Source organism: Salarias fasciatus, chromosome 1, assembly GCF_902148845.1.
Source record: "Salarias fasciatus chromosome 1, fSalaFa1.1, whole genome shotgun sequence".
Lineage (NCBI taxonomy): Eukaryota > Metazoa > Chordata > Actinopteri > Blenniiformes > Blenniidae > Salarias > Salarias fasciatus.
In genome coordinates, this window is record NC_043745.1 from 15,592,377 (window position 1) to 15,616,840 (window position 24,464).

At 41.9% G+C, this 24,464-nt stretch overlaps 1 protein-coding gene across 1 annotated transcript in view; it reads right to left on the reverse strand.

The window, feature by feature from the left end:
- LOC115386215 (transmembrane protein 266-like) overlaps nt 1-24,464 on the reverse strand; it is a 41,099-nt gene that overhangs the window by 7,808 nt on the left and 8,827 nt on the right. Inside the window, exons 3-7 of the mRNA XM_030088442.1 lie at nt 22,267-22,458; nt 4,753-4,907; nt 3,230-3,303; nt 1,822-1,878; nt 1,103-1,241 (exon numbers count right to left, since the gene is read on the reverse strand). Coding sequence (XP_029944302.1) covers nt 1,103-1,241; nt 1,822-1,878; nt 3,230-3,303; nt 4,753-4,907; nt 22,267-22,458 — 617 coding nt within the window. The remainder of the gene's footprint in view (nt 1-1,102; nt 1,242-1,821; nt 1,879-3,229; nt 3,304-4,752; nt 4,908-22,266; nt 22,459-24,464) is intronic.

The window sequence follows — 24,464 nt, forward strand, 5'->3', positions numbered from 1 at the left end:
CTCCTATAGACATACAGAAAATTCATAACAAGAGCAAGGCCGGTACTTCAATTGGGATACTCCCTGTGCTGATAAAGCCCACTTGATATTTATAGTTTTTTATAAATTGCGCGACAGTCCTCTCCACTGTGATTACCACCTCAGTCACAATGACACAAACAAAACTTCACTTGGTATGCCAAGAAGCCTATTCAGCGAGAAACCAAGTCAATCTTTGTTGATAACTGAGCCAGTCTCTCTGTTGTTCATTTACCAGTTAGATATCATTCACTTCTCTTTTCTTTCTTTTCTTTTTCATTCCGAGGTGCGCCGCCACTTGCCTAACAACGAAACTCAATCACTCACAAATATCAGATCTAACAGGTCAAGATGAGCAGCAGAATAATCAAGGGTTCATTCCCCTCGCACAAAGCTGTAGCAGCATATTAAGAAGCAAAAAGCCACCCCGACTGAAAGGGTCTCAAGTTATTTTCAGGGGGGAAAATGTGCATCAGAAGATTATCTGTCATGTCGATGAGATTCGTTTTATTCTCGTTACCAATCTAGTTAATGCAACATCTTGAGTTACGTTATGATAAACAACAGGTTTAAAGGAGAAATAAAGACAAAAACACATGAAATGAACTTTAAACTGGGCTTCGGTGTGTAGCTTATCCTGCATGCAGTCAGGCAGCCGTCATGGGGGTGACCTCTGAACAGCGATCGAACCGGCCTGCATTAGCATAGAGGAGAACAACCGCTATATTCATTATGGCTTCTCTGAATCTACTTAACCAGACACTTAAAATCAATACAAGTTAGAGTGGCGGCACGGCAGCAATTTACTGTGAGGGGTGATCAATACGTATATTGCTCTGAATAGCAAATAATTTGTATAATCAAGGAAAGAATGGGGTCATTTAGCTGGTCCGAGGCCAGCTGATTGTAGTGCATCTGCGCCATCTTTCTAGGTTGAGTTTTTTTATTTTTTTTATGGCCGGCTTAAAAACAAAAAAAATAAGGCTGGCATTTGGACTGAATCACAGGGTTGGTTTGGTTGGTTGGTTGGTTGGTTGTTTGGTTGGTTGGTTGGTTGGTTGGTTGGTTGGTTGGGACGTCTTACCGTCAATTATCCTCTTGACCCTCCAGATGCGTAGGGTGATGATGAGGCTGATGGCGTCCCAGGGGCTGCTGGGCCCGTTGGCTACCGTGGAGGCCACCATGGGGGCCAGGGACAGCACGATTACAGCGCCATCAAACACCTGAGGAGAGCACACGCACACACACACACACACACACACACACACACACACACACAAAACGTTCAAACATCAGCAGCTGTTGCTGAGAGTTCAGTTTTTCTCTTTTCAAATTTTCCAGGGAATTTATGATACAGACAAATAAGTGGATAGTGAAACTATTTATTATTTTTATTGAAACATGATTTATTGCTAATGGGTTTTAATTGAAGTCATCAAGGCTCTGTGATGGGATAATTTACAAAAGTAAAGAAAAAAATGACCATAAGCCATTATAAATGTGGCCAATTCACTGATTCCTCATAAATATGTAGGATTTGTTGCCTGTGAACACAGTCAGCTGCTCCCCCTGTCTCAAATGATTCTGTCAAGCCAAAACTTTGCATTTGCCGATTCATATTCATTTTACTGATGGAAGGTAACTTTACCGACTCTTAACAAGGAAGCACATTAGATATAAATCAAAATGCCGAACCACGTAAGTGCAAACACTGAAAACTTTAATGCAGAGAGATCATTTCTCAACCGGAGGCCGATTTAAAGTTATATCTTATAAAATGTTTGCGTGTAAACCAGTACTGACCTCAACTTTGTTTTCTATGTAGTCCCAGATCCCGAGAACTACAATTCTGAAAACAGTCTGAGGCAAAGAGAGAGAGAGAGAGAGAAAGAAATGAATACTTTAAATAGATGACTGAGGGAATGAGCTAATACATATCAAACACTCTTGTGATTTTTCTCCTTTTTTTTTAGATGCCATCACATCCAAAAACCTTTGTCGCCATGAAAGAAAGCCTGTGTGTGTGTGTGTGTGTGTGTGTGTGTGTGTGTGTGTGTGTGTGTGTGTGTGTGTGTGTGTGTGTTGGGTTTTTTTTCTGCTCCTTTGTTTTTGAATCCTGTGGAATACTAACTGTGCTCGGTGTTACGTCTGATAACAGGCTCAGTGGAGGAAGCTAAATATGAAACAATGAACAACCTTTGATCTCAGTATTTCACTAATTGATTTCTATATGATGGTCCTCCTTCATAAAGCCACATCTGCTGTAGATTTGTTCCCCGATGCTGATGTTTGGAAGAGGAAAAGTACACTTCATGCGGTCTGATCACATGCGTTAGGAAGTTGACTGTGGGACACGTTGCTGATCAAAGTCGTTGACTCACACTCTAATTAAGGCGACACGCTGTGGACGAGCGCTTCAGCTCATCTATCATGTTGAGCACATGCTGCACAACGATGCAGGTGTCAAGCGAGAAGCGCGGCTGCTCCGCCCACATGTTCAAGGATGCCTCTTTCTGATTGGTGCAGAGGCGCCAGAAGGAGCAATGTCACACACGTCCAGCACCTCTCCCGGGTCCTCCGCCTGTGTGTGTGTGAAGTCAGTGGGTGAGGTGTTTGGATGGATCACATCGCAGTAACCTCATCCCCACTGCTCATTAGGCTCAGCTTTAATTATTGCTCCAGTTGCCTCGCTGGTAATTAATGTTTGGCGTAGGGCGTTGGGGCCGAGGCTGTCAGGATAATTGGTTTGCACTGGAGTGAAGGCCCGTGGGCCAAATTCTCCCCTTTCCATTTGGTTTTTCACAATTCCGGAGTAGTGATAAGACACAATTTTATCAAACGATGGGCCGGAATTATATTAAGCTTAAATACAATTACGCGAGAAGTGATTGACATTTCTGGACCTAAAGTTTTAACCTGACCAGACATTTATGGAAATTAGAACGGCAGCAGCCACCTCCTCTGGCGCCGCAAGGTACAAGCCTGGATAGCAATGCTGTAGAGAGGACGGAATATGCAGTTGAAGAAAATTTGAATATTTCAATTAATTCATGAATTAAAGTGAAATGAGACGTGTGAGTGCCGGCTTGCCCTTGAATAGTTTCCTGTGACCATCCAAGAGCACTAAAGTAAAATACAGCAGAGTGAGACGTATATAAGAAGAGGCTGTAGTAGTGATGTGACGTCAGTCTGTTCATCAGGAGGAACATACCTCTGAAAAGAAGAGTGACAGGATGATAAGGCTGATCCAGTGGATGATGCTGGCGAATTGGAACGCATTGGAAACTGTAGAAAGAAGAATCAAATGAAATGGTTTAATGAGAGAAAACAATCAAATCCATTTGTTTGCTATTCTGTTTTATCAGCCAACCCAGGGACCTGGGGGGCTGCAGCTGATCCCAGCTGACTATAGACTGAGGCAGGTTACACTTTGACCAAAACAATTTAGAATCATTTAGATTAAGCTACGAGCTCATCCATAAACATAAAACTTGTATGTTTCCAGGTCCTGCACCACCAATCAGCATGCTGCCTGAAACCCGCCGGATCGCCCACTCCTCTGTTTATCTCACAGGGCTACTGTCAGGGAGAAGAACTAGATTACAATAGATCTAAAGTGACTCGAGTTCCGTCGTCCCCGCAGTGAGACTCGGGTATCATCAGAGCTGGACGCACGCCAGTGATCGATGGGGATGTGTGCCTGCTGCCACTGACAAGAGACTCGGTTCATTATCACCTCTCTCCATCACTCTCCATCACGACCGTTTACCATCCAGCTCCAGCAGCTCCTCTGTGACCGGTGAAGCAACACACACACACACACAAAGCAGCTGTGCAAACACATGGCGTCATCTCAGGCACAGCAATATCAGAACAGTTTGGCTTAAAATAAATAGTATGATTTCCACTCACTCCCACACATCATCTTTCTTTATTAGTACGTCACTGGTGATACCAGAGGACAAAATTCATACTCTCACACACACACACACACACACACACACACACACACACACACACACACACACGCGCTAATATATGAGTTACAGCACCATTATTTGTTGTCATAGTATTAGGCATTTATATATATACTTATGAACAATAAAGTTATCAAAATCCTCTCGTACTGACACAGTAAAGAAATTGGTACTGAAAAAGCAAATTCAAATATAGAATGAAACAAAATAATTTGTGGAAAAAAACACAACAACTAAAAGTATTTTATCTAAAAGTTAGTTTAAGTGAATGTTCATTTTGCTTTTGAAGTATTTATAGTAAAGTACTCGTCCTACAGAACTACACCACCTGACTTAAATGCTGTTTGACTTTTGTAAGACCCTGCCAATGGATACAATTTAAATATTTATAATGCACTTTAAATTACAAAAGAAGAGGTGCATGAAATACAGGAGTATTAAAGAAGAAAATGGAAGCATGATAGATATTCATAATCTCAGAATGTAAAATTTCCTAATTCATTCTGCCAACAGGTCAGGCTCAGTAACAGAAGATCAGAGGAGTCAATAAAGATTCTGGTTTATAGTCAATGACAAAAAGAAAAGTAGTTTAGCTCCTCCGGTCTGTGAATCTGCTGCTGTGTGCTGCGCTGGGCGCATCCCAGGTGTTTCATGAATGTCACACCGTGTATTATTACAGAAGAATATGTGTGCTCAGCAAGCGCCTTCCTAATTAAAGTACAGGTTCATACAGGAAAAGTAAACGCGCGTGACTTACACTGCAAGAGTTTGGTGTCTATCAGCAGCTCCAAGGACAGAAAAAGCACCACTAGAATGACGCAGGCCACCAGGATACAGTTGAATCCCGCGCTGAGCAGACAGACCTGCCACAGGGCCACCCGGCGCCCGCAGCACGGCTTCAGCCAGTTGGACCTGAAGGACAAGGAGATTACATCTCAATTAGTTATTTGACTTTTACTTGAACACTTTAACAAGCAAAGGAAGGAAGACACACAGTCAAAAACTGATCTGAAACTAACTCATCCATCAGTGCCTCCATGATCAACATTCTCAGGCACTCGGCGAGTGTGTGGATTCATCTGCAGCTGCAGGCTCTGCAACGCATGGAGCATCCAAAAGGCTTTGGACGGTGCCCCGTAGTAAACACTTCTTTGGACAAACACCTTTTTCTGTCCGTAGAATGAAAACATGGAATCACCTCCCTGCACAAATCAAACTTGGTCCTGATTTAGATCATTTCCAGCTCAAACTGGAGCCGTTTTTCAAGAGAGATCAGTCTTATTTTCATGAATAATTTAGGTTTCATGTTATACAGAACAGAAGATATGATCTACATAACATATTTAATTGTTTGTACTTTTTCTGAACCGTTACTTGTGTTTTGTTTTTTTGTTTTTTGTCAAAGCCGAGCAAGGCACGGACATACAAAATTAGCTCAGGCTATAAAAAAAATCCTGTAGCTTTGAGTTATGAAGCATACTTGTGTTTTCCCAAATAACATTTACAAAAATGGAGTTAATAATGGATCAAACCAGAGCACACCTGATTTAACCAACCACATGCTCCTAAATGTTAATGTGAGTTAAATGTATTTTCTAAATATATGAAGTGAAAACGAAGTTAAAAAGAAGACATAATAAGATTATGAAATTTACTCAAGCTTTACAGTTTATTGTTAAGTGGCACAGCAGGCTACAGATTTATCGCTGTGCTCCAGCATTGAACAGTGCTCATTGTGGATGGTTGAACTCCCTGACACGGCCAACAGAGGGTGTGAGTTTACACTCATGAAAGGTGATGTGTGTTTAAAGTTTGGTGATAACAGCTGGAGTCAGAGACAGCACTGACACAGAAAGGGACAGTGAGGCTCTGTGAACTGGTGACTGGGCCATCAGCAGTGTGCCCCGAATACTAATGGACTCCTTTTTGTGTGACGATGAAGGGAGTCACTGTAGAGGCTGCTGCTGCTCCAGAGGAAGGGATTTACATGTTTGAAAAGTAGTGACCTGAGATGGATTTTTAGGGAAAATGAAGGACTGGCAACCCTGTTCAGCACAGCAGTCACAATATTAAGATCTTTTAAAATCTGACGGAAAAACGTTTTTAACGATAATAAGCCTACACTGTATTTTTGATGGCTCTGGGGAGTCAAACATTTAGGCCATTCAAAAGTCTGGCAGCTTGGCTCAGTGCTATTTTGAAATAGTGAGATAGTCACATAGATCAGCAGCTACAAGGACAGACAGTAGGAGCTGAGAGGAAACAATGCCTCTCACCAGCTCTCCCGCTGGAATGGAAAGTTGGCTCATTCAGCTACCTTTCCCTTCTCCACATGCTCTGGCATGGGAGAGACAGACATTGGCAGAGCGTCTCCCTCCTCTGATCATGTCTTCATTCCTTGGCATGGCGCTAATATGAGCTGCAACGGTGGCAAAACGACTCCATTGTCACAGTGGCTTCAAAACGAGCTTGCTTTACTCGCCATGGAGTCGTTTCAAGGTTTTGGTAAATAGTAACCCTATAACTCTTCTTTAACCACTTCAACTGTTTCAACATGCTTTAAATTTTTCGTTCATGCACATGTACACACACTTTTACACACCGGTGACTGGCTAATGAGAAGCTCCAACACCAGCATGGGGATTCGTGTCCAAAGATTCTCTGACAGGCTGATATGGTAACCAGTTTTTACACTGTTGTCTAATAAAAGTCTTTACTTTCACTATTTTAAAAGCTGGAATAAGTTATGGCATACCCTTGAACTCATCCTTGGAAAACTGGATTTGAATGTAATGATATCCATAAAGTCCTGCCTTCATCTCTTCCTACTGCAGACCATTAAGGAACGAATGTAGGCGCATGAAATGAGATGATAATCTTTCAGTAAAAGCAAATGACCTCTGATCTTGGGGCATTTTCTGCAGCTGAATGGACGCCGTGCCACAAATATCCCCAGAGAAGAACCTTTTTTTTTTTCACGTGTCATTTAATTCATATTTATTCCTGCTCAGCTAGCGGAAGAGGCCACACGTGTGTCTTTCCATCTATCCCATTTTTTTTTTCCGCTGTAGATGAGAGATTTTTTTTGTCATTTGATTCTGTAAAAATGTTGAAAATTCACACAAGTAGCAAAACTGCCGCTCACAGTCTCGTCAAGGCTAACACTGAAAGAGAAATCATGAATGAAAACTTCTTTTTTTTTTTTTTTCCTGAGGTGTTCGCTTTATGATTTCCTCCCACATAAAGCACATTTAGGTAGCAATAAGGGAAACGTGTTTAGCAGCCGTTGAGTACGATCGCTCCACCCTCCCACTGGTTTCTCTGGAAGAAGCGCTCGCTCCGGCCTGGCATGGCGGAGCCACAAGTCTGTAAACAATGCCCGACTAATCTGATAAAGGCGTAATCATGCTGATAGCAATCATCTTCTTGGCTTTGGGTGGGGTGCCATGAGTGTGTGGGCTCCAGATGGTGCTGAATCTGCTTCGGCAGGGTCTCAGTGAGACTCTGCGGGCGCCAGCTATCTCGCCGTTACATTTACAGACTCACTTTGCCAGAACACCTGGGCGTCTCACATGTCAGAGGTAATACATGGACGACTTAAATATAGTAGAATTAGTTTTATTTATGCATTTGCAGATGGTGTGAGCACCTCTGAGGTAATAGAAATAGCCCTGGGCACAATCAAATCCTTCAAACATCTGAGCTCAAATGGGTTGATTTCAAAATAAAGTTCCACAAATATCAGCATTTTTTTTACAGGAAATCAAAGTTGTTGTATTTTGAATAAATGCATGATTTATGTTTCTTGCAGTATCAGGTAATATAAGTAAAAAAATCACTTTGGAATATGTATTTCTTTAGCGTTTTAATTATTCAAACAACCTCAAATGTGTAGGTGGTTCAGTGAACCTGCACTACACGCGTTACGCACGTGTTTGATTTCACACTTCATTAAATGGCTTGAAGAAAACAAAATTAAAACACAGCATAAAGACTTTCAGCTTGTGAACGTGCTGAAAGTGAAACACATCCCTGACAAAGTTTGCAAATATTATTCACTTCTCTCTGGGCTTTGAAAAAAAAAAAAAAATCCCAAACTTGAGTCACAGCGAAGCCATTCGACTGAGGAAGAGACTCTTTAGAGTCAATTTATGTCTTCTCAGTATCTCAGAATCAAACTAAATCAGACAGTATTATTTTAATGTGGAAGTTCAGGGAATTTTTCTGGTGTGTGTGTTTGGACGGGTGGGGGAGGGGGGATTATTGGCAGACTTGTTAATCCTCACCCACAGTCCCACCCAGTGTGCTCCATCCTCAGTCCACTCCTTCTCCTAAGTTATACTAAAAAGACTGAAGAGACTATATGTAGCCACCCATTGTTCCATTCGTCTTTTGTAGAAGCTGGTGGGAAGCTCGCCCTTATTTCAGCTGACAACAACCAAACAGTCGCAGGTCCATCTGAGGTCGGTCTACCAGAGAGACACAACTGAGCACACACATTTATAACCAGCTCTGAATTACCACTGAAATGTTTTATTTTGTTGAAGGAAGTCAGGTTACCCAAAGAAAACTAACACACTCAAGCAGAACATGCAATCCTCACACAGAGAGACTCCATGCCTGGAATCAAACCAAGGATTCTGCACAACTTCCTGGTAGGAAAACATGTTAACAGATTCATTTACAAAGTTGTAACAACATTTGAAAACTGTTGCATTTTTCATGATTGTGTTTCTGTAACACGTTTGAAAAGGGGATAGAAATCAGTTCAGCCTTTAGCAGAGGTGCTGCTGTTATTGTGATGAGAGGAATTTAACTCAGCTTCCCGTAAATGACTTTTACTGCAGACTTACGGTAATTATGAGAGACTTCCTGTGTCATACTCCTACTCGTCTGTTGCACTTGGTTTTTCTGGGTTCACTTTGTGACAGCTCATCTCTCATGGATTTTTTTTTTCCTTTCATTTGGAAAATCAAGACGTACTTGTTATAACACTCAGATATGTTTGATCACTTGACTGTATCATTCTGATCTGATCATTCACAAAATGCACACAAAGTGAAAATGCAATCAACTGGCATAATTTAAGACTTTTTATACAACATTTTACTAAACTGGATCCCATGTGCCCGATACTCTACAGTGTGGAGATGAATCCATTCATACAAGCTTCATCCAACTTAGAATTGCAGGAGCTGATCCAAGCTGACTGTGTGTTAAATAGAATATATCCTGTACAGATCACCAGTCTGTCAAACACACAGTCAGACAAGCACATATTACATGCATACCAATTTAGAGTCACCAATTAGCCACAAACACATTTCTGAACTGTAGGAGGAAACTGAAGTACCCAGACAAACCCGTGCATGAGAGAAAATCCACATCCGTCCACGCAGACAGCCCAGCCTGCATTCAAACCAGGGATAGTCTCATTACTAAGCAAGAGTGCTAACGACTACTCCACTGTGAGACCTTCCGATCCAATAAACTCCCCAAGGCATGTCTAAAGTCAGCCTAGACCAGGAAAATGTGTTCCTGACTTCGCAAATAATATAAATCTGCCCCAAAAACTAGACCTCAAAACACAAAATCCAGTATGACGCACCCTCCTGGTCAGCATCAAAATACAGATAAAGATCAAATCTGTCAACTTAGAGCATTAAAACACGTCAACGGAACAATAAGCCAGAGTTACAATCCATGCAATAACTTACTTTTTTCACAGGCTCACGCGCACACACACACACACACACACACACACACACAAAATTATGCCCATTTGTCATACCTATCAAAGCTTCATTCAGCCTGTGTGTGTGTGTGTGTGTGTGTGTGTGTGTGTGTGTGTGTGTGTGTGTGTCCTCACTTCTTGTCATGCCAGAACTAGCCCGGCCCAGAGGGGACGCAGTCAGACGCTCCTAGTGACACATGCAGTATATTAATGAGTCTTATTAAAGCACCAGAACAGTAGCAAATGCTGTTTCCCCGACCCAGTCGGCCCTGACAGTCTGACAGAACCACCTGGCTCCAGTCGCTGGTAGACAAGTGCATTCAGTGGACAAGGTCACCCCTCAAACTGGTTGTTTTCAAACTGGATTTGGCTTTGTGAATTTCCACAACCTTATATGGATTTACCAACAGTCCCGGTGCCAGAGTCGTTTCAATAAAGTTGCACAGTAAGACATACGAGCACAGATATGGAGGCCTGTGCTTTTAATTTTCTCTATGCCTTTATTTTCCTGTTTTCTACATCCTTTCCCTTTATTTTTCCACATTGGGGTGCTGGCTTGTGTTTGGCAGGCTGATTTAGCTGTCAGTAACTCTCACCGCCGGTGAGACTGAGCGGAGCTGGACAGGGAAACAGAGGAGGGAGATTAAGTCGGGCAAAGTGATCAATACCAGCATGTCGAGTGGGCCACCAAACACCGGGACTGTCAAGACTCACAGCGCCTGATGCTCTCAGATAAATCAGATAAAGTACTCCTTTGCAGTGGGGAGATTGCTTCAACATTCATTCACACTTCAGTTCAAACTACAGTGTCACACAATGAAGCCTTTATTTCTTCCTCTCACTGTTCTTTTTTCCCCAAAACTCTTATTACTGCTTATGTGCTGATTCATCAGTGGAAGCTGTAAGTCACTGTACAACATATGCACGGTGCACAGATTTATGGCATGCTATATTTTATGTCAGGAGTTTCATTAAGCTAAGGAAAGGTCAGATGGTGGTCAGCCGATACATGATTTAAACTTACAAGACGGGAAATTTCATCAAACTAAAAATGAATTCCTTTTAAAGTAGAGATTTGTTATTCTGAGGTGTTGAAATTAGTTCACATTTTTTTTAAAGAACCTGCTCATACTGAAGGACTCGTACGGGTTTGTGACACTTTACAAGACAGATTTCAAATATGACCTTGAAAGGTATAATATTTCTAATTGGTTCTCATTTTTCACTAAAAGTAACTACTGCATCTAATTTATTAACAGGATCAGATATTTTCGGTAAAAGTAATGAACATAGCACAACAAACAGACCTGAGAGGTCAGTGACACAACAGTTCAAGCTAGAAGCCTTAGAAGGCTGAATGTAAGTGAAGGCAGACCTGTGAGGATTAATCATGTTTTCAGAGGAACTGGGTTATTGCCAACATTAGCCAAAAGAAAATCTCTGTCAGTCAAATGAAGATATTTGTTGCACTTTTATTTGAAACAAATTGTAAAGATAAGATATGGGTGTCAATTAATAGACATGTTTTTTTTTTTTTTTTTTTTTACATTTTGCTGCATTTTCTTACCAGAAGCCATCATTAGAAATGGCATAAAATTAAAATTACAATTGTTTTTGAATGAAAATTAAAAATTGTTCATATATAGTGAAAATATATTTACCTTTGCATTCATACCTCTTCACAGAGTAACGCTCACAGAGTCATAGGAGTATGTGCTTAAATAGTATCTGTATTAAAATGAGTTTGATGCCAAAACACAATATTATGGAGAGTTACATTGAAATATGCTTGGCTGAGGTTTCTTTAAAAAACAGCAACAAAAATGCATCTTCTTGCATTAATATTATAGAGGCTATGGGTGCAAATTACTGGACAGAAAGCGAAGTTGGTGACATTGAGGTCTGAGTCGTGTGATGACCGGCTTCGACTTTGTGTAATTTTTCTCTAAAAGAGCAAATTTCATTCAACAAAAATGCTACCGATCTTATTCATACTCATCACTGTTATTTTGTATAATTTATTGAGACAGCATCTGTCTTCATTTTTATTTTTGCTCACGACTGATGGTTTTTCTCCACTCCCCTTCACTTCAGTTCTATTATTGGCCGATCACCTGAGCGGCTTTGAATCTGGTGATGGCGACTATTCCTGGATGAGAAGTGTGACTGCGAACGTTGTAGCTGCGTGAGACCATCTCAACGCAGTTTTTTTTCTGTTGCGCCTTTGAGCGAGCAATGTGACCCCAGTAGATAAAGCAGTTTTACACTCATACTGAGAGACAGAGAAAGAAAGGAGAAAAAGAATCCAAATTTCACTGATTAGTTTCACAGGTTCATTCTCATGCTGAGTGTATGAGAGTCTGCAGTTCGCTTTTGTTTTTTGAAAGTTCCTCTGTGCAACTGTTGACAAGTAGTCTTCTTAAAAACAAGAAATCAAAGAGCAAATTGAAGCGATTTCATTCAGGATTAATCCCTCAGTTTATGATATATTGTACATTAGCACATTCAAGTTTCGAGGATCAGGCTGATTACAGGGTGTGTGTGACGGCGGTCCCGCCGATACATCACTTTGACAGAAAGTTGGCCTTGAATGGATAAATATAAACGTTGTTTCATGGATTTGTGTTCTCCTAAAGATCACGTTTTGCATTCTGCTGTGTTTGACGCACTTCAGAAGTCCGCATGCACAGTAGGAGTTGATCAGGTGGATTGTTCCACTGACGCTTCCCCACACCTCCCACATCTGTAGGATCCGGCTTGGTCCAAATACACCATGAAGAGGAAACCAGGAGAAGCAGAGAAGCCAGTTAAAACAAGAAGGCTGTGGGGGAGGACGCTGCCAAATGTGTCAAAATAGTAGAATTTGTTGTTGAATAAACTGTCAGTTCAGTACTGTACAACCTGCTCGCCACTGCTCACCCTGGAACGGAGCCGCCAGACATGTTTCCGTTGACAATTTCAGCCGCTGTGAGAGAAGCTTCTGCTTCTGTTCATTGCAGCTATGAAGCTCAGTGACACAGCAGCACTCCAATGCTTTCATGTTAACGCAGACAGGAAAGGAAATCCTCTGTAACGTTAGTTATACAGCTGTAGACAAGCTTAATCATTTTACAGTACTCAATATAATTGACGACTCGGAGAACGTTGCATTGTGCATCTCTGTAAAGAAGATCGTGAAAGACTATTTATCATGTCCATTTTTTTATTTCAGTTTTATATCAACAATTGGTTTAAAGTGAAAAAGACTAATATTTGTTGTGAATATAGTCTTTAGGGATCTTTTTTCCTTCTTTTTTTTTCAATTTATAAACACAAGTGAAATGTTATTTAAGACTTTTGTTGAAAAATCCTTTTATTAAACAAATTATGTGATAGTGTAAGCTTAAATGCTGTGTTTTTTATTTGATTTCCTCCACAGTAGATAAAATGGACTGGTCCTAGGTCTGGAAGTCCTGGAGTGAACCTCCCTGACTGAGTCTTACTGAATACAACTAGATGGGCTTGTATCCAGCAGGAGAATCCAATGCCTCTTTATGTAATTGAATATGGTAAAAGTCATTTAGCACACTTATAGGTGAAAAAAAAAAAGACATATTTTTGTGTTTATGAAGAGCAAAGTTCACAAGATAATCAGGACAGTCATTAGTCAGTCTACAAAAGATGAAAAAGATTTTATGTTTCGTCCTCTGGAAACAAAGAGTCTTTATATTTGTTTACGTTTGCACCACAGCAGTGGACAGAGCAACAGAGCACTAAACTGTGCTCGAACAATGTTCTGTCAAGAACTTCTTCGGCTCTTCTGGATTTTGACCTCAACAGGAATTTAAAAAACGGGATAAATGTGAGAAGAACCGCGTTCAACCAGAGAGAAGAACTGAATGCCCTGCTAAGCACAGTCACTATCAGCTGATGGTAAATTCAGTCTCACCTGATACGGAAAAGCAGTGAGACAGCATCCAATTCTCTCCAATGTGTCGACAGCAGGCTTTATCCTGCTGCACACACACACACACACATACACAATGCTTGACGCTAAGCAAGCGTGGAGAAGGGGGACTACCAACTAAGCATAAAATACATGCTGAGTTTCCCTGATGCTGTCAGATTGCAGGTAATTAATTTTACATTTGAAAGGTTCCCCATTACCAATGCCTCTGCACCAGTGATCACAACACATCAGCGAGAAAGTGGTAAATCCCAGAGCTCCTGCAGCACTTTACTGAAAACAGAGGAATAAATGAGCGACCATGGAGTCAAAACACAGACGTCACAGGTAGATGGCTGACCTCTGCACACAGCTGGAGCTGCTTTTCTTCGTTTTAAGATAGCTTACATTTGACTCTGGCAATAGAAAAAAATAAAATAAATATGACTAATTTTTTATGTTTGTTTTTTATTTACCAACATATATATACTATTAAAGTATTAAATAATACCTCCGTTTGGGTTTACCATCTTCCGCAGTCATTAAGAAATAAAACGATATGATTGAACTGCAGCTTGGTGTGAAGTTTTCTGTGAGGAGCTCCTTGTGAACGCAACACAACAAACAAGGGCAACTGGTGTTCAGCTTCCCCTCGTGTCCTGTGGGAGCACTGGGGAAACACTCATTTGTATGTTACAAGGGGACAAGAAGGTTAGTGTGTGTGCGCGCGCATGTGTGTGTGTGTGTGTGTGTGTGTGTGTGTGTGTGTGTGTGTGTGTGTGTGTGATTTCTGTATTCTGTTGGTGTATACCGGATGGGTCCAGCCAATCAGAGCAAGCCCTGAGGATCGGTGTAGCGTTGGAACAGACTGCAGATAGTTTGGATCTGAACTGCTCTGATCCTTATGGAAGATGTATAGATATGAAGGGTTGATGGGACTGTGCAGTAAAGCCTGTAACTGTAGGCTTTTTTGTGCCTTCTGTGAGAGCAGTACAGGAGAGCAGAGAAAAAAGAACCACAACGTTAAATGATGAAATACAATAAAAACCCATTTTGCTAAAACCACACTATAGTGAAATGTCCCACATTATAATTTGTTTTTGGTCTGTGACGTTTTACCATTACTTCTCTATAGGAGTAATATTGTATGCGGACTGTGTGCATATATGTTACATGCCACACATGGGCTGCCCATGTGTTTGTTTGTGACCATTAGTGTATCAATAATGTAGCTGTGTAGCATATGGGCAACGGGGGGAAAAGGCTGGTAAAGCTAATGTGACAGGCCAAATACAAAATAGATGACCTGGAAAGAACGGGAACAATCACATGTGAGCCACTGCCTTTTTATCCATTTTCTTTTCTTTTGTGATATGTAATTTGATTTGGAGCCTGTGTGTGGAGTTATGCCTCCAAGCATGATTGACAGAAATCTTAAAACTAATATTTGGTTTCAAAACTGCTAAACGGTACACATTTAGAAGAGTAAGTATTTGGGTGATAAACTCACTTTATGGTTATATGCAAAATAATTTTTTATATATTGGGAGCTTCAGACAGCAAGGTTCATCACGTCCATTTGTCCTCAATGCAGAGAAGAGCCGGCCATACAAACATTTAGACTGGAGATTCAGACTGAGCCTGCAGCCATCCCTGTGGTCGAGAAATCGTTGGACCTGGTAGATAACAGGAGCACCGGTCCTTCCCTAGTCGACTGCTCATTAATTAAATCAGGCCAAATTGGTTCGAAAGCCTTCTGAGAATGCATTATTCCAAAAAGGCAAAACTTTAACTTTTGCCTTTTTTTTTTTCCTGCTCTATGTTAAAATATCTTAAGCAAAAAGTGTAGTAGAATGCAATTTCAGTTGCACAGTCGAAGGACAAAACATGTGCAGCAGATTTACACTGAACGACTCCACAAGAAGGTCAAGCTGTATTATAAAAGATCCCAACCTATCCTGAACATGACTGATTCTCCCTGCAGTCCTCTGGATACAGATGTGAAAAGAAAATGCTTCCAACTTCTACTTCACTTGATACTTTTCTGTATATGAATTGTAATTCTTCATAAAAGTGTAAATTAAAGCTCAGTGCACTTTGAGGTGAAAAAAGTATAATTTTATGTTTTCAGTCATGATATTCTTCACAGGATTATTTATGATTGTGTAAAGAGAGCAATGTTGATTTTGTGTCATCAAGCACTTTCTAGAACTTGCAAATGGGCCACAAGTTTTTTTTTGTTTTTTTTTTCCTCCAAAATAGCACATTTGGACTCTTGGCCTTAAGCTGGTGGGTGGCAAAAGGCAGAAGTGCTTGTTTTTTTCCTCCTTTCCCCTCTTGTCCGCTACATATTTAGACGAACCATCTGCTGTTGGTACCTAACCCTGGACTCCTTGCACATTTGGACCAGCCGTATCAGCAACATATGCTTCTGTCTCAGCGTCTGGCAAACGCACGCCCATCACTGGGACGGGCGGTGGCTTCGCCCCACCGCTCAGGTGTTGTCAGGGACCGAAGTGCTCTGAAGGGATAACCTGGGACATTTATTTCATGATTTTATTGTATTTCTTATCAGACTCATTATATGTGATTATTTATACTCTAACATTTGGAAATTCCAGGAATTTACAGACCCAGTAGTTTTATTTCACTCACTATCTTAATTTTTCCAGTATGTCGCTGCAGTCGGCACTGAGGATGAGTGATATGAGAAGCAGATAGTAAACAAAGAGCCTGTCTGATTTATTCACAAACTAGATCCTGCAACAAGCTTTTTTCAGTGACAGTGTTTTATATGCATTTTAAATGTGCATTTTAAACTGTTTATCATTCTTATATATTTGTTTTGTATGTCTGTAGGTTATTCTATTGGTTTTCATTAATCACTGTTTTCTAAGTGGGTTATTATAGTACTTTTCTGTCCTTTAATCTTAATTTAGATCATGTCATTTATTTATGAAATATGAATAAATGCATAGATGTGCATACATGGCAAATTTGAAATGTATTGTTTTTTTTCTGTCCTCAGATGACTCAGTGTTGTACACGTGTTTGATTCTATGTTAAGTATCTAAAAAAAAGCATTTGAAATGTAAAAAAAGGATACTTTTCAATATTGAAAATAAAAAAAAAATGTGACTATTACATTTTAACCGATGAATGTGATTTCTAGATTAATTTCTTACTTCTAGAATCTAGACCCTCCTCCTTTACGATGTGCTGCTCCCCCATTTTTTTTTATTGATTAATTAATTTTTTTTTGTTGTTGTTTTTCAAAACCTCACACCAGCAGCGAGCTACGAAAATACCAGCCGAAAAGCACCAAAAAGAACCCTTCAACCTATGAAAAAGAAGCGAGCAAACAAACAGCAGCCTGATGACGAGGGGGGGAGTGGGCGGCCATGAAAGTGCTGAACACAAGCCCACGCCACCTTGGTCCTCCCAGCGTTTTTCCTAGACAGGAAGATGGATGGGCCCAACTCTAATAATAACTACACTCCACTTACCATGGCGCCAAAACTGCTAACACTGCAACTGCCCCCTGATGCTAGCTAGAACAACCACCTCCCACAATGTCGCCCACTTCTCTCCTGATAGGAACATTCTGTTAGGCAACAATAGAGTGAACGGGTGCTGGAAATCTCCAACCTGACCACCTTTCTTCACAAAGCACAGACCTGATGGCTGCCAAAGGCCGGGAGGAGGCACCGCTGGTGGTTTTTGGTCAACCTGAGGTTGAGAATAGTAAAAACAAATGTTGCCGTTTGGCGTTTAGTTACAGTGCAGGTCATCATTTGGTAAAAGAAGGCCTTTTTTTTTTGTGAAAGCGAGGGCAGAGAAGATGGGAAAAGATGAGACAGCGAGTGAGAGAAACAGCAAGTGTGAAACAGGAATAGAAGTAGAAGGAAGGAGAAATAGAAAAATCAATGGAAATAGAGAAATATGGAGAAAGATGGTGAAAGAAGGGGAAATAATAGGCTATCTAAATGTGCAGAAGCATCAATGAAGGAGCACTATTGTTCCTAATGAGGTGTGACAGCCCAGTATAAACTGGAATATGAAGTGAACCATGATTACTGAGGATTAGATAACAGCCAGTATGCAGTGCAGTGAGAAAGCTTCTCAGGCCTGGCCTTGTTTCCTCTCTGTCTTCCTCCTCTTCTGTGTATTAAACCCTTCATGCACTTGCGCTTGTGTTCATGCATGCAAATATGTACATGTATGTGATGTATGCAAAGTCAACAAAAACACTCAGGGGTGGTGTGTGAGCGACTTGTTCGCCATTACGTGAAGCGAGGGCAGCCCACTGTACGAGAGACAGCAGTAAGGTCAGCTCCACCTTCACCACGCTGCCGGCTATGATATGCGAACATGCCTGACAGTAGGTGCTTCATCACGCGGTGGCAGCTTGACACAGGAGCCTTTTCTCTTGATTAATCCCCTCTGCTCGCCTCCTGCTATGAAGCACGCCGCAACTTTGCAGTTCAGGAAAATCATTAAAAAAGTAGCCAAACAGAAATCTGAGCTCAGCTAGCAATGAACCTGTAAATCTGGACGGAAGCAAACAGCCTGCGAGCTGCTGTCATCTACACCGAAAACTTCAATGTATGCTGTGTCATTAACAAAATTGATCAGTGCAATCACTGTCGCCCATATCACACATTTTCAACTGTACATAAAATGTGTTGGTTTTTTTTCTTTTTTTGGGGGGGGAGGGTGGATAAGAGTCACTGAGAAAAGTTCTTTTGACAGGGAGACATTCCCTAACTACTATTGAAAATAACTTTCAGCCCTCATCCAATGAACCATCCCCGTGTTGATGAAACACCCCCACTACGGTTGTGACAGTCTCACTTTCAGCAGCGCACGCTCCCGTTTTGCTAAACTTCACTGCAGAGCATGCCTAAACATTTCCCATGCACAGCTTTTCTTCACTATCTCAGGAAGCCAATGAGCCAGCTAACGCTGCCCGGGAGAAGAGTGATGAGCCGGGGAGGGGAGGGGAGGGGTGCGGGGGCTGTCAGGAGTGGTGGGGCAATCTACTTTTTCAGGTAGAGTCAGCGGAGCGGCCAACAGATTTCTCTGCCGTGTACATTTTCATTTTGATGGCTGTGGATTGCCGTCCCACTGCTGCTGTCTCGCCTCCTCTCGACTTCACTTCATCATTCCATACGCCCATAAAAAAAAAGGTTCATTTCCTCTGCCCCATTTCCCTAAAGGTGAGTTTAGCAATCGGTCACTCGGGCTCGACGCGCCGCAGCTACTCCCATTTGCATTCTGATGCTCGTATATGGGCCCGACGGCGCTTCCACACGGTTACGACCCAACAAAGTCAACTTGCTGGCGATGTGTTAGCGCTGATTTAAAGAATGATGCCCGCCGCTTGCAGGAGTCCATCATAAAACATGATGATGGTGCACAGGAGCGCCGTCTGTGAATGTCATTTAAGGAAGCTAATGGCCGCTGTCTGTTTGAGCGGTGGATCGATACTTTAATGAGGAGGCAGAAGCACAGGTGCAGTCACCGAAAGCCCAGCGGTGCTGAAACTCACAGAATTGGGTCTTGAAGGTCAGGGTGCTGAGTGACACATTCACGAGACACACATCATCCCCCGGATTCTAATGGTGTGGTCTTAATGTCAGAGGAGGGCTGTTTTTTTTTTTTTTTTTTTTTTTTTTGGTTGTTTCTTTTAATAACGGTTTTCCATTTTTCCCCCTCCAGCGGCGGCTATAACTGCCTCACCCTGCTGTACGCTTTGTGTTACGATTTGGAGAACAATTTACTAAGCAACGGGAGACAAATAGAGATGCCACTCCTCTTAGTGTGTTACATACACCATGGTGAATGGACGAGTGTGTATAGAGCTCATGTTCATCATTTCAGTTTCACTCACCAATTAACACATGCTCTATTCTATTCTATTCTATTCTATTCTATTCTATTCTATTCTATTCTATTCTATTCTATTCTATTGTATTCTATTCTATTCCACAGGAGCATCCCTTTACACAGCCGGACAGGAGGTCTGGTAATGATGATTAATGTGGGGGATTAGCGTTGCGTTCAGGTAAAGTAAAGATGTAGCATGCACATTACCGTAGCACATGCCTGGTGGACTCAAATTGAATTTCATTAAAGCTAAAAGAAAGAATGATTACTTTTACAACTCCCACTGGCAGCATTTTTACACGCAGACATTTTGCACTAATGACTTGAGTATGAAATAGTGACCCCATCACACTCAGCACACTTTGAGAAAATTAGGCTCGGTGGTAAAATAACCTTCACCACAGCGTCGGTTAAAGCTGTTGCTACAGCCTCTTACAGCAGGGGTTCTTAGCTATTTGGGCTCTGCACCGCACGGAGGTATTCAGTCTCCTGCCCTTAGACCCAAACTCATTTGTCGAAATTGGTGGTCCCACTTTGCGATTACTCAACAGCAACATGATTTTGACCTAGTTATTATTAACTTTTATTTCAGGAAAGCCCTCGCAGGTGTTTCAGGATCGACTACAACAAGCAGCATCACATTCATAATTCATGACTGTACACTAACGTGTTTCCCAATAACAGCAAACAGTGAGCGCATGGCATCAGAGCACTTTCACAGCAAACACTGACACGTCTATCCATTATGCATGGGGATAGAAACACTTGCAACCACTGACCCTGATATGAAACACGGCACACAAGAGCAATACGGGTTCAAAAACACGCACGGCGCAAGGATTGGCTCTACCTACTGTTGACACTGAGTCTTTGAAATCCATCTGTTTCTGCCCAAATCTGGCTAACTGGAGGAAACCAATGGAGTGAGACCTGATCTGGTGTCAAATAGAGTACTTGGACATAGTATGTGTGTGGCTATGGGTTTGGCATGTGTGTGTGTGTGTGTGTGTGTGTGTGTGTGTGTGTGTGTGTGTGTGTGTGTGTGTGTGTGTGTGTGTGTTGGATCCTGTACTACAACTTCTGGTGTTTATGTGCGTCCCAGTGAGATCTCACACGGAGAGCCAGGTTTGTCTCACAGTGGGATACAATGGAAAAGGACCGGAGGGGGAACAGGTTTGTTTTTTTTTTTTTTTTTTTTTTTTTTTTTGAAATACCATTAAGTTGTGACTAATCAAAAGCACAGCTGTGGCGTGACTTCATATCCATATGTCACCGCCGCATTTCACACGTCAAGGCAAAAAAAACAAGAACTGTCATCAGCAGTTCCTAAATATATATTTTGCGAGTTTGAATTAAGCGATGGAGTGGAAACTGTCGAGGCAAAAATCTTCTTTATTTTCTTTTTGTGTAAAGTATCATAACTACAATCATAGAGGAAAAACAATAAGAGATTAAGTCACGAGAAGTACTGCACAATTGTGGGTTTTCCAAAATATGCATTGTCGAAAAGCACCAAAGACTTATAAGATATTGATAAGGGTGTAATATAAATGTTTTCTGGCCCCTACTGTGTAAAGTGTCACTTACAATAAGGCTTCCCATTGTCAGCGCGCTGAGGGAAGAGGGTGGATAGTTAGTCTGAAATGATGAATTGATCTCAGTTAACTTACGGATGCCGGACAGTGCAGAGGTTGTCAGTTCATGATGAATGGATGTAATACTGAGCAACAGGGGCAGCACATCAAGGACTTGGGGAGGCAGACTTAACACATGATGGATGATAATCTTGCATACTATGGGCCATTTCTGCAAACCTGATGGGGCGTGGATATGTATACACGTCAGTACTCGTCTCACTGTTTGATATACAGGGTGGAAATGCATGTTGAAAGCTGCTGTGAAAGCAGACAGCAGCTCCAGGGTCTGGCTCGACAGTCCTCTCGATCTTTAAGATATAATTCATGCCTGAACATATTAAAATCAATTTTAGTATGCACAGGAGAAATGTATTCTGTAATACATGTGGTGTACAAAAACATAACGACTCCAGTTCATGTGAGACTGACTGATGCTTTACTATACGGCATCTCAAATACAGTAGATGTCACACAGGCTGTGATTACTAGTGAACCCAGGGGAGAACAGCATAATAGATTTATTTCTAGCATATCCTAAGAAGAAAACATGGTAAAACATAAAACTAATTCACTCTTGTCACTGACTCTAAAGCCTACTATTTCAGAAAGAATGATGAGCTCTGAAGACTAATTCTTTTCAGGCGTATATTGGATTCTACATCACTTGTCTTATTTAAAATTTGCTTTTGGCGAGTAATCTTGGATATAAGGAAGTTTTTACCTTCATCCAATCAGAAATGCTTTCAGTAGAGTGCCATGTTTGGTTGTTGTGGGTGTCTGTGCTCATGGGCTGAAGGAATCTGCTCCACCGCTCTGTCACTGTGTATTTGTGCCACTTTGAAAAAAAATTCAAAAATGTTGCAAACAAAAAAGAACATCGCCATCATGTCACTCACACGTCTTGTTGCTAAACTAATTAGAGCAACAAACCTCCCCCTGAACTCATCAAAAGCCAAATCTGTTTCAAAGCGATACACAAGCCACATGTGTCACTCAAACACACTTAGTCACACACACACACACCAGAGAGAGACAACAAAAGCCACACGTCATTCACGAGTTAACTACTCGACAGTTTTTGCTCACCCTTCTCTGTTTTCGTCTTCGTCGGCGTTGGAGAGCAGCTGAGATCCGGCCAGCGAGAGGTCCAGAGCCGCGAGGGGCAGATCCCTGTAGCCAAAACTCACCAGCTGGACCGGAGGAGCCAAGCACTGGTTCTCATCCTCCACCGGCTGGGAGATGATCTCCAAGTCCGACAGGCCCGCCGGCTCCACTTCCCTGGTTGTACGCCAACACCGAGACAAAAACATACACACAGGCACACACAGGAGGCATTGATTAATAAAATGTGTGAATGTGTAAGGGAAAATATCACACACACAGGAAGTGATTTGCTGCCAGGACGGAGCGATATGCCCCCACGTAGGTCTACATATCGCACCGTCTGTTAAATGTGTTTTTCCTACTGACAGGATCAAATTTATCTACTGTTCTTGATATACTGGCGATAGGTGAAACTCTACGAATACACAGTACAAAAAAAAAAAAAAACAAATATCTTTAAATGGGAAAACAATCTTAAGGTTAAGTTGGTCTTCCAGCACCCACCCCTAAAATCACAAATTATCCAGCAAACATGCAGTTAAATTTATACTGCTCGACAAAAATGTATTAGTACACGTCTGGCTTGCAACGTCCATGATCCCTGTCACTCTGGAAGCCATCCAATATGTTTTATTATGGTTTAGCAATGGAAAACACACACTTTAATGAGAGAATCAAACTGAAATCAATCACATAAAATCGGTGGGTAGTGTCAGGACCAAGCAGAAGACAAGAACAGAGGTTTGGTGAAACAGCATGTAGCACAAAGGCAGATAAAAAAAACACACACACACACACACACACTTTAATTATTCAGCCCAGCAACTTCACTAAGAACACATTCTTATTTACAGTGATGGCCTCGGGGAGTAAACACAGGGTCAGAGAGGCTCGCACACAAACACCCACTCAGCACCAGGGAGCGGCGCAGCACTCGCTGCTGAGGACCAGAGGATTCTGCACGCTGCCTTGCTCAAAGGGACTTTGCCAGCGGTGTGACTGGTTCAGATATTTTCTGACAATCAGGGCAAAGTTCTGCATCACTGTCTTTGAAACCAAAGCAAGCTTACGATCACATTCACTCACATGAGATTGAGCGGGGAGATGGAGTCAACTCCAGCCTCCTGCGGATGAAATGAGGAGACTAACAGAGGGGCGATCAATCATTCACTAACGCCTCCATGTGCAATCCACAGCTAACAACCTACTTCGCAAACACATCTTCACATCATTGGCTCCACAGCTCAAGTTTGGGTTTGCATCTTCAACCTGTGCTGCGGTTACCACAACTTTCTCCTAAAAACATGCAATTTGAGTTATTTTATGTTGTAAATGTTTGCTGGGTGTGAATGTGAGTGTTTGTGGTCGCCTGTCTGAGTTTGCCCTCTGACGGACTGTGATTATTGCTGTTGTTTCAAAGTTTACACATTTGTCGTCGATGACCTCAGAAAACTGTAACAGAGGGGTAAATGTTATGGAAAGCAGGTATTAGAGCAGTGCACTGAGATATATAATGGTGAGTTTGACCCATTTACGGAAAACTGCCCCGAATGTTTCAAGGAAATAAATAAATAATAAACCATCTCAATCGGGAAATGTTTGCACAGTACTGGCATTATGAAAGGCTATATTATGTCTTATTATTAAAAAAAAAAAAACTTTGATTGAGATTGTGTTTGCTTCAGAAAGCCCACATCCTCTCCCCTCCTAGAGTCCCCCGCTGCAGACACATCATGGCCACTCAGTTGTATTCCAGCAGCACGGAGCCCGGCGTGCCCACAAGCCCCAGTTGTGTAAAAAGCTGGGCCATCTCAGTCGAGCACGGAGGTGGAAACAAATGCTGAGTGCAGCTGCAGACTGACTGCGTGTGCCCTGTGGTGTGTATTTTTAGACCAGAGCAGATGCTGGTGTATCATGTCTGCTGTGACGTCATTGCCTTTCCTTTTGTCAGCTGAGCGGATCCCCACTCTCCTTCCAAACGTCAAGCCAAGCCGGGGAAAGGTGGACCGGGAGGGTGGGATGAAGCGGGGAGGGGTCGAGTGTCAGGGGTTACACAAGACGGACAGGGAGGGAGGGCTTGAGAGAGAAGCCCAAGAAGACAAAAGAATGAGGAACGGAAGAGTACAAAGACACAAAAGCACTAAAAATGGAAAGTAGAGCTGACGTATCAACAAAAAAAA